We start from the raw sequence: 11,236 nt of genomic DNA, 5'->3' as shown, positions 1-11,236 counted from the left end.
TTTGTTAACTTCCTGATCCAGGGACATATTACTATTAGGATTGGAGTTTTCTAAAGAATTTTTTTTTAGTTCTCAATTTTTTATTATTTGCACTCCCATCATTTATTTTTATCGCATACTCTAACAAATGAACTATATGATTAAAATAATAGTGAAAGTGTGATTAACAAAAATGAGAGTGCAAATAACATTTTCTTATTTATTTTACGTGACTTTTAATGACTAATTTCTTTTAGTAGTGTTCGTTTGTAAGGAAAAATGTAGGAAAGTGAAGGAAACATATAGTTATTTATTCCTTTTGGTTAACAGGAAATTTGAAAAGTTTTCTTTTAAACAAGAAGACTGATATCAAACAATCTTTTAAACAATTAAATTTTCTTTCAATTACTCTCAAGAGGAATAATTATTTGAACAAGTATCATGAATTATAAACGCTTGTTGCTAGAGAGTGTCACATATAATTTACTATATGTAAATTGTTTTCTAGTAGCCACATTATTATTACTACACGTATACAGAGAGCTATATACTTCTGTTTATCTGTACATAAGACTGCTAAAAGACACAAAAGTGGCCGTGTTGTGTTTGCAGCGAAGGAGCTAGCCAATATTCCAGCCGTCGCAAGAAGACAAGGATAAGTTTTCTTTTACAGTGAGAAAACGAAGCAATCCTCGAGTGCGTATGCTTGGAAACACCGCCCCCCCCCCCCCCCCCCAAAAAACAACAATGTACGATCTAATGATAGATAAGCAATTGTACATGTTGTACTGTACGTACGATCGGCTAACGCGTGTACCAACCGTGTTATCAAGTTTATATATACGCAAGATATCACAGCAAACGTTTATAGCAATTTTGGGTTCTACTATACAATCTGTTAAGTGTTCTCAAATTTTGAAAAGAAAGCTTGAAAATTGCGAATTGGCGATACTCAGCCTAGTGGCTAGATTTGTAGTGATTTAGAAAGAGGAGAAAATGGAGTGTGATGGAAGCTCAGACGTCCATGAATCGGAAGAAGAGTTTTATTCTCCTGATACGGAAGAAGAGTTTGATTCTGTAGAGATTAGAGAAGAAAATGAAGCACGGCCAGCAGGTTCCTCCCGCGTCGATGTGGAACTATCTCAAAACATCCATGGTAATGGCAGTTCCCATGATGTTCGTATAGATGTGGAGGCCGGTGGTGAACCTGTAAATCCAGATCAAGCTGCAAATGATGAAGTTCATAATGATGAAATTTCGGATGAAGTCCCAGCTGATGGAGCTCTAGATGATGAGGCTCAAGATGATGTGGTTCCTAATGAACAAAACCAGCAACATGTTCCTTTCTCGGTAGCAATGCCGGTGGTGCCACCACATGTTCGTAAAGTAGATGAAATGTCCTATACCCCCAAATGGGTCTCCATTGGCCCTATTCATCATAATAGGAAGAGTTTGTGGCTGACGAAAGAAAAGAAAAGGCAGTTTCTTGGGCCTTCTCTGGATGAGGCGAGAGTTAGAAGGAAAATGGGAAAATCGGAGAAGAGAGTTAGAGAACGCTATTCAATGACTTTCCAACGGATAAGCAGCGCTGATTTTGTGGACATGCTGGTGATTGATGGTTGCTTCATTGTAGAACTGCTTTGCCGCAATTACAAATGCAGCAAGGTAACCTTAATTACCATCAACTAGTAGCTAGTCATTAATTTGTTTGGTTTGGATAAATTATTATAAATTTCTGCCATTCTTGCCAACTGACTAGTTAACATAAGAAACATAAGAAAAGAAACCATGCTATTCTGGGGTGGATTTTAGTAACAGTGTTCTATTAATTTTATGCAGGAGGGAGTTGATGTTACTGACTACCCTATATTTTCAACAAGATGGATGCTGCCAGAAATTGGTGTTGACTTGTTGATGATTGAAAATCAGCTTCCTTTGTTCGTGCTTGAGAAGATATTTAAGGCAACGGAGCTGAAGCCTAACGGAACTTCTTTTGAAGAAGTTGCTCTCGAATTTTTCCAGTCCTTTCACATTGGAAAGGAAGCTATGGTTATCAAGAAACGCCGTACAGGAGGCCACCATAAACATTTACTTGATTTGTTTCATTCCTTGTATGTACCACCCAAATCTTCTGATTCAGATGCAACTGAAGAAAGACGGAGAAACAAGAAACCACTCATGGACCGCCCAAGTGTGCGAGGTAAAAACTGGGTACCGAGTGCCACAGTATTAAAATCCTCTGGTGTTAGATTCCATGCAAAGGAAGGTAACTCCCTTGAAATCCAGTTCAGAAGGGCAGGATTGAGCGGAGGATTGAGAATTCCCAGCATTTCCATTGATGAGAGCTCCATTATCATCCTTAAAAACTTGTTGGCATATGAACAAAGCTCTAGACGTATAGAACCATTATTTACCTCTCTAGTGTTGTTCTTTTCCAGCATGGCATCTGTGCCTGATGACATCAAACTCCTAAGAGAAGCATCCATCATTCTCCACCAGCCTGGAGATGATCAAATGGCCATTGAAGTCCTGAAACTTCTCAGCAAGCAGCTAGAGTGTGATGTGAGAGATTGCTCCATGAAACAGCAGGTGGAAGATATCAGAGCATTTTGCGGTTCCAACTTAGTCATATTTTGGAACGCCATAGGACGCATTCTTGCACAAAATGCTGTCCGTTTCATTTTGATGTACGTGTCTTTAGTTTTAACCTTTTCAGTGGACAACTTTCGTTTTAGATTATGACCATGGGCTTGATTGAATGGTCGATACAAATTGGGTCTGTCTTTTTTTTTTTTTTTTTTTTTTTTGAAGTGCTGACTTTGGTGAAGGATGGAGGACAGTTTAAGTTACGACAAAATATTACTGTGAGCAAATTATAAATTTTTTGTTTGGATGAATGTGCTATTTGATGATCAAGTTGTTATTATTAATCAAGCTTGACTTTAATTATACTCCAAAGCAAATGGTATCAAATTTGGAATATCTACTTTTCTCACATATTCAATATGTAATTTTAATGTAACATCTTGGAATGTTTTGTTATATATATATTATATAAAAGGTATGCCTGTCTTATATATATATATATATATATATATAGGTTGATTGATATCTTGTCTTTAGCTTTGCAGAAAGAAAAAAGATGTTGTAGTTGCAGGAAATACATACGTACACACACATATATATATAGCTAGCAAGCAGAAAAGTAAAGGATTACCCTTTCCTTTTATTGTTTTTTCCCAAAAGGGAAACCCAACTTTGGAGGTTGTCAAAGATCCCTACCATTGTTAGTTAATTATTATCGAGAATAAGCATATGATTGGGGAAACCGTAACTCCACAAGGCCTTTGCCTTTGTATTCAATGTAAAAAAGGACACAATGAAAGCCTATTTTGTGCGTAAAGAGGTCAACTAGTCAAGTTCGAACTTATCAAACTCTTTAAGCTGAGTTTGAATTCAACTTGAAGTTATTAGCCTACTCGAACGCGAGTTTAAGATCAAACAAATCTAACTTAATCAAATTTAACTATTTTTTTTTTAACAAGGTATACAGTAGACATTTTGCAATATTAATTAATAGACATGTACGTGACTCGATAAAGGTTGAAGAATTTTCGAATCTCACATATATATGGGCAAGATTCAACTCGTTTAATATATTCAAACTGCTCAAATTCAGTTCAATTTTTGTTGATGTGAACTTGAGCTTGAACTTTGATCAAGCAAAGCTAAGGAGTAACTGATTTAAACTCGATTTTATGTTCTAAGCCTCGTTGGCTATTCATGGTTCTAAATTAAGGCCGTCAATTGAGTTAGATGAGTTGACTTTCAGTAACCCTAGACTCAACCTAAGAAAAAATTGTTTTTGTTGGCCCTTCAAACCTCATGCTTGTTAAGCCCAGTCTTGGCTCATTCATGTATTACGAGTCTAGATGCGGAGATCGGGCCATCCCTAATTTTTTTTAAGCATTCATAACTTGTATTAGTGAAATTGAAGGAAGATAAGTTAATATAGTTTTTTTTTTTTTTGGTGTAAGCGGGACTCGAACCCTAGATCTCTTGGTTGCACTCCCTCCTCCCAACCACCCAACCTAACTCTCTCCCTATACAGTTACTATAAATAAAATATGGCGTATTGCTTTTTCAAAAAAAAAAAAACATAGATATCAAAATGCACAACTATTTTTCTTATAAAAAATTATAGGAAAATTACATATGTGAAAATTATGTCCTTATAAAGCTTTTATTTTTTTGTCACAGTCCTTTATTAATATTTGAAAATTGAGTATGAAACCATATCTATTTTCCTATTGCAGTTTTACACTTTTTTGGCGCAAACAAACTTCTTGGTAGAAAGAAGTAAGGGTGTGTTTGGTTCCCACAGAATTGGAGGCTTAGAATTAGAATTGGAGCACCAATTCCAAATCTTCGATTTGGACGCTACCAGTGCGAGAGAATTAGAATTCAATTCGAATTCTATGGGCCATCAATTCCACAAATTCAATTCTTTGGCAAGACCTAAGAATTACAATTCCAATTCCATACTTTCACCTCCTATTCGGGTTAGTACGCGGATCCTAGATGGATTAAATCAGTAAATTTACGGGTCTCCATATAATGAACAAAAGCAAAACTGAAATGAAAGTCTCTCTCTCTCTCTCTCGTCACAGACCAACCACCGTTTCTTGTGCAGCTCTTTCTCCTCCGCATCTTCCTTCTCCGCCTCCTCCCATACTTCCTCCTCTGCCTCCACCTATACTTCCATCGCACCGTTCCTGTTTTCGTGCGCTGATGCGTTGGAAATTGACGGGCGTGACTTCAAGATGGCGGAAGTTTGTGGGGCCACGACTGCTAGCCGGGCCGTGGGGCTGAGGTCAACGGATGGGAGAAAGAAGATGGGGGGCATTGGTGGTGGGGTGGCCATGAGCAATCCAACGGCTGCAGCTATCACTCACGTGCTGAATAACAAGCAAGAATTCTGCAAGGGAGTGGAGGATTTAATAATGGTGTCTTTGGGCAATGGTGAAATGGATTGCGCTGTCGGAAATCACTGGAATTCTTCCCCGGCGGAGTATTCTTAGGAATGCTTTAGCACCAGCAATGTTTATTGACTATCAAATTAGACAAGACCATCCTGAAGTTGAAATTTGATAGGAACCTATTCGGATTTAATTTAATATTAGAATGGCCATTTATTAAAAAATAGTAATAATGTAAAATTGTGCTTTTCTTTCTCTTTTTTCTTTTGGCTAAAATCACTTTGTTTGCATATTCATCTATTAAAATTTCTTGTAAGATACAAAGTTCAAACATTTATAATAGGTACAAGTTATGACTTTCCTTCCTTATTCATATCATAGAGTAGTCATTTGATTTTCTAAAATTTAAAGTTCTTAACTTTAAAAAAAGTATCAAGGTTTTAACTTGATAAATATTAACTACATTTTAAGTTAGAATATACAATTATTTTTTATTTAATATAATTTAATTAAGAAAAAAACAAGAATAATTTTTTTTTGCAGAGAAGGAACTAATTTGTTTTTTTTCTTTAAAGCTTTAGTAACAATTAGTTAAATGCAAGAAAAAATAAATTATTAAAGGCACTAATTGGCTTTTTCCTTAAAGCTTTAGTAACAATTAGCTAAATGTTAAAAAATTATTATATAGTAAAAAAAAAAGAATTTTTTTATGTAAGAAAATGTTAGTTGGAAACAATTCTAATTTTTAATGAATTCTTCTCCCATCCAAACAAAGAATTTGGAATTCCAAATGAATTATGTATCAATTCTATGCATTACCCAAACAAAAGAATTCCAATGTTTTGGAATTCCAATTCATAGAATTCTAATTCTATAGAATTCCAATTCCAATTCAATTCCAATTCTGTAGAACCAAACGCACCCTAAAACGAAAAAACTTACAGGAATTCAAAAAAGACCAAAAAAATTCTATCTATCCCCAGCACTCATAGAGCCATCTTCTGAGACTGCTGACAAACTTGAATTCAGCTCTCATTGGTTTCTCAGATTTTCCTTATTTGGTGTAACTTATTAAATGAGGAGGTTATATTGAAATATACTTGAAACAGAACAACGATATTAAAGAATAGGTGGACATGAATGTCTTGATCCTTTGGTGCTACACAAATCAACGTTTGATGATTGGTAATGCATGAATCATAATATTGGCAGACATATGCTAGGGGAAGATGACAATATGGTAATTCTACTCCTCTTGTAAAGCATCCATTGAAACCAAATAGGCGCTTTTTGGTTCACCTACTAGTGTTTTTTCCCTTAGAGCCTTGGCCTCGTGTTTGAGGATTTGAATTTACTGTATAAGCAGTGTTGAGATTATTTCCAAGCACTAATCGGCGTGTAAACGAGTCTAATTAAATTGAACACCTTAGTTGTGGAATCAAATTTGTTCGATTATTTTAATGAATTGAAATTTTGTTTAACATTGACTTGTTTAGTTGCGAAACCAAATTTGAACGAACTTTTTTTTTTATCTAGTTTGAAAGTTATCGAATACAAAAAACTGTTCAACTTTAGATTGACTAGTTAATGAACTAAATTTGAACGAAGTCCCGCTAAGTTGAGCTCGAATCAAGTATCAAATAGTTTGGTTTATCTTTTAACCCTAACCCCTAAAACTAGTTAACATTTTAAAATTGTACAGAAAGGAAAGGCAAAATAGCCGGAGCATGAAAGATTTCTCATTCACTCACTCCTTTTCTTTTATGTATTATTTTTAGGTGTGGTTAAGGCACATATTAGAAAAATTCATTGTTAATAAATAAATTCAAAGTACAAATCACACCTAATAATCATAGATTAAGTTCAATTAACTTGAATTTATACTACGTAAGTTTTCTCACATATATTTCGGTCAATCCTCAATAAAAAAAAATTTGAAATAGATCATTAAATTATTCCTACATACAATGTCTCCCCCTTTCATGTCCTGTTCTAAATTCCATGACTCCTGCAAAAACCTTATTTCAAATACAAATAACCAATAATGGCTTCATGATGCTTTGTGGATAAGGAAAATTAAGAATATTATTAATTTTTTCATGCTCAAATTGGATGTAAAAGTACTAAAATTCCTGGGGCCTTGCTACAAAAGCTTAAAAGTAGGTGGTGTACATTCCAAATAGGGGAAATCACGCTGGATCCGACCCATTTCCCAGACCGTGTTGAATAAAAATGGCCCTTTCAAATTCATTTCACCATCTCCTCCACTACTTCTCCTGTAAGCATCCTTAGATCCGTAAATCCAACCGTTAATATAAATGAAATTAATTTCATTTTCCAAAACCTCTTCGATTTATTTCATCTTCCCAATCAATTTTCTTTCTTCTCCCCACAAGGGTTTCTCCTTCTTCTTCTTTTGCTAACTTTTGGGGAGAGAGATTGAGAGAAAATGGCGAGGGTTTACAATAATTGGGAGAGGCTGGTTAGGGCTACGCTGAGGAGAGAACGGCTGCGGGTCACCGGCCAGGGACACGAGCGAACTTCCAGCGGCATTGCCGGCGCTGTCCCCGATTCTCTTCAACGAACCACCAATGTCAATGCTATTCTTCAAGCTGCCGATGAACTTCAATCGGAAGACCCTAATGTTTCCAGAATTCGTAAGCCTTTTGCTCATATTTATCTTGAATTTGTTTATTTCCAGCTCTTCTATTAATGATTTTGAAGTCCTAATGTTGAGTTATTATACTGATCAAAGACTTATTTCGCGTCTATTCCTGTGTTAGATGCATTAAAGTGTATTTAGTAGAAGAATTGAGAGTTGTAAGTGGTTGAATGTATGATATGGAAGAATTGCTGATATTTATAGCTGCCGCGTTGAATGTTGTAGTATGACCATAGCTTAACCAGGTTATAGAACGAGAACTGCTCAATGAAAAATTTGAAAATCAGATAATTGCAAAAGTAGTTGAGAAGAGCACGTAGTGGTGAATTGATCTTGTATTGTGGAATAGTGCTTGGCAGATTTAAACATATGGAGGCTGATAATAGGAGTAAATGAGAGATGAATGGCTTGTTATAGTATGGATTGCATCGATGTTGTGGAATGAGCTTTTGCAAGGAGAAGTGTCGTAGTACAAGGGAAAATTTAACCTTGACAAGTCATAATGGCAACTTGGAGCTTAAAGATTCTGTTTTCTTTTACAATTAGGGTGTAGTTTCTTAAGTTTTACTTTTTAGGATGTAGTTCTACATGCATTGAGAAAAATTTGTGCTTTATTGCTTTAGAAGAAGTTGCTCTTCCATGTGTCCTTTGGGGTCACATACTTTGAAACTCTCGTCATCAGAACAGAAGATTGTTAGGTATCATGTATCAGAAAGAATGCCTTTGGATCTTCCATATGTAGAGATGACAAGTAATTTTTATGTCTGCCTGCTGGTAATTTATCCTGCTTTCTGGTACAAAAAGATTTTGACTCTGGTTTTGGTGAGTATGGAATCACTTATGGAATGGATGGGTGTTTCATTTCTCAATAGAATATAAAATGACAGCATAATGGCCGCTGTCATTGTTATTGACAGTGTGTTTCATTGTTATCGTTGATGTCTACTCATATTCTGAAAGCCTTGGAATTTAATTCTTAAAAGTGATTGAGCAATTTATTGTATGGTTTTCTGAGATGCTGCTCTTGTTTAGTCTGTGAGCAGGCATATTCCATGGCCCAGAATTTGGATCCCAACAGCGATGGTAGAGGTGTTCTTCAGTTTAAGACTGGTTTAATGTCCGTCATCAAGGTACGCTCTTGGGTTTGAACACTTTAGATTGGTTCTATGTTTTCTAAAGGAAATAATTTATAGATTTTTGCTGCTATGTAACCTTTATACATGCAGGTATGCACGGATAAAAGGAATAGTGCTAGTGGTGAACAATAACCTTGCTCTCTGCAGGGATATGTAGACTTATGAGAAATTGAGAATAATTGTTGGAATATTGTTCTTTTGGCTTACTTTGGTGTATCGCAATGGACTGCTTTTATATTTTCAGCCTCGCTTTTTAGGATTTGAGTTCTTAAAGTTGAGAATGTGATGAAACTGTTGATATTTGTGCAGCAAAAACTTGCCAGGAAGGATGGTACACCGCTTGATCGTAGTCGTGATATTGAACATTTGTGGGAATTTTACCAGCGCTACAAAAGACGAAATAGAGTAGACGATATCCAGAAAGAGGAGCAAAAATGGCGTGAATCTGGAACCTTTAGTGCTAATCTTGGAGAGTATGTCCTTCATATGCTTGTCTTGGTTTTCTCAATTTTACTTGCATCTTATCATATGATGGCTTGACAAATTAGACCTTTGCCCAATATGGTACTCTGGAATCATGATTATCACTATATGTCTGATTTTGCGTTTTAAAATATGGATGATATTTTTGCCTCACATGACATGAGAAACTGAGAGGATGTGAAATTTGGAGTAAGTTTGCACATTTCAAATTGGGCATGAATACGTATCTGTGGTTGAATATTCAATGAAAGTTAAGTAGTTGAGAAACCTTGCTACAAAGACTAGGATTTGGTATTTGATAATAGAGAAGAATTGTATATTTTGTCCTTTTGTTTATGTTTTAGTATAGCAGAGTATTGTCACTAATCTGAGGTGTAATATCATACCTGCTTTTTTTTGCTATTATTTGAAGCATCTCAAGTATAACTTGTGTGGTTCTTATGCATGAATGTTGTGGTATTCTTCTTTCAGAACTCATTTATAGATAGCTTCTGTTTACTCACGAAAGCTGTAATACGCTTAGTAATTGAGTTTATTTATCTATATCAAATTGTTTTAGCTTATCAGAAATGAGAAAGGTCATTGCCACCTTGAAGGCTTTAGTTGAAGTGATGGAGGCATTAAGTAAAGATGCTCCTGAAGGAGTGGGAAAGCGTATTCAGGATGAGGTACTTATGCTTTACTTTATTTCTTTTGTCTGTGAAATCAGGAAGCTTTTCCTTGTGCAATATCATAAAGTATAGCTATATCTGTTTTTATTGTTGGTTTTTGTATTCAAAGTGTATGTTTTTAGGTATTCACTGCATCCATACTTCAGCTTATTAAAATTTTGCTGATCATCCTTTTTGGCAAACATATTAGCTCTGATTACCTTGCTAAATGAAGCACCGGTAATATATACATGTGTGGTTGGGTTTTTGGTCTTTATAGAGTCCTCAAAGAAAGCTAGTTTAGTAGTTTCTGGTAATATGTATGTTTAATATGTAGCTAAGATTTGAATGGCTTCTCTTCTTCTGGCGTTGTTATGCTGTTAAACTTTTTGGCGTTTTTACTTCAGTTAAGAAGGATCAAAAAGTCAGATGCAACTTTATCTGCGGAGCTCACACCATACAATATCATCCCTTTGGAAGCACCCGTATTAACCAATGCTATTGGATTTTTCCCTGAGGTAAGCTGGGAATTGAAAGGCAGAAAGAACTGGAGGAGTTCTTTATTTTTTTATTTTTTTAGTGCTGGCATTTATTGTATGATTTAGTGTCAGAGCAAACTCTGCTTGATGATATCATGTTGCTAATGACTGGCTATATCTTGAGTAAACCGTATTATGTAGTCATCCTATCGATTATGTTTTGGAGGCATTTGAAGGGATTATCACATGTTACCGTATTTTAATGAATAATTTGGTTACTCTTTATTTTCTGTCTAGGTACGAGGTGCTATATCGGCTATTAAATACACTGAACAGTTCCCTCAGCTTCCAGATGATTTTGAGATTTCTGGACAACGGGATCCGGACATGTTTGATCTTTTGGAACATGTATTTGGTTTTCAGGTTTGGTGTTTCTCTTACATCTCATAAGATAAAAATGTTTGATTGCATCTGTCTATTGTTCCTAATTGAGGTTCAAATGTTGAGTCATCAGCAATGTGGATGCTTCATACGTCCTGTTATTGTGTGATTATGAAAGAATTTCCACCTCATATCACGTTTTCTTTTTAATCTTTGTGATTTTTGAAAGGTTACAAGTAGTTTGTCATTTGCTACTAACAATATGTAATTTTTCACTCACATCTTGCTGACTTTCCAGTGAAAGATTTTGTATTGTAGGAATCCATTGAAACTATAAACTTCTGCATCTTTTTTGAAAATTAGAAAATTAGATGCGTTCAAATTGAACTATTTTTTTGCAGAGGAAATGAGATATGGGTCAAGCTTAATTACTGTCTCAAAAGGAAGAGCTGCAGTAGCTTCATCTAATGTCTTGTTTGCCTTATTT

General features: G+C 35.4%; 2 protein-coding genes across 3 annotated transcripts in view; both read left to right on the top strand.

Annotated features, from left to right (window-relative positions):
* The first annotated feature begins 841 nt into the window (after positions 1-841).
* LOC140004906 (UPF0481 protein At3g47200-like) lies at positions 842-2,909 on the top strand. Its single transcript, XM_072045058.1, has 2 exons — positions 842-1,644; positions 1,819-2,909. Exons 1-2 carry the CDS (start codon positions 976-978, stop codon positions 2,719-2,721), a joined length of 1,572 nt encoding a protein of 523 aa, XP_071901159.1. The 5' UTR covers positions 842-975; the 3' UTR covers positions 2,722-2,909.
* Positions 2,910-7,215: 4,306 nt separating this feature from the next.
* LOC113739843 (callose synthase 10) overlaps positions 7,216-11,236 on the top strand; it is a 39,187-nt gene continuing 35,166 nt past the window's right edge. For both annotated transcript variants that reach the window (XR_011813016.1, XM_027267202.2), the window contains exons 1-6: positions 7,216-7,615; positions 8,653-8,750; positions 9,066-9,229; positions 9,799-9,907; positions 10,297-10,407; positions 10,666-10,791. Coding sequence is in view for 1 of the 2 variants with exons in the window: in XM_027267202.2 (XP_027123003.2) it covers positions 7,408-7,615; positions 8,653-8,750; positions 9,066-9,229; positions 9,799-9,907; positions 10,297-10,407; positions 10,666-10,791 (816 nt within the window). In the remaining variant the exon portion in view is untranslated. The remainder of the gene's footprint in view (positions 7,616-8,652; positions 8,751-9,065; positions 9,230-9,798; positions 9,908-10,296; positions 10,408-10,665; positions 10,792-11,236) is intronic.

Source organism: Coffea arabica, chromosome 4c (genome assembly GCF_036785885.1).
Source record: "Coffea arabica cultivar ET-39 chromosome 4c, Coffea Arabica ET-39 HiFi, whole genome shotgun sequence".
NCBI lineage: Eukaryota > Viridiplantae > Streptophyta > Magnoliopsida > Gentianales > Rubiaceae > Coffea > Coffea arabica.
This window is presented reverse-complemented; position numbering and strand designations above follow the sequence as displayed.

Coding starts and splice junctions, on each gene's coding strand:
- LOC140004906 (XM_072045058.1), top strand. CDS start 976: ATGGAGTGTGATGGAAGCTCAGACGTCCATGAATCGGAAGAAGAGTTT. Junction 1,645..1,818: donor GCAATTACAAATGCAGCAAG/GTAACCTTAATT, acceptor AATTTTATGCAG/GAGGGAGTTGATGTTACTGA.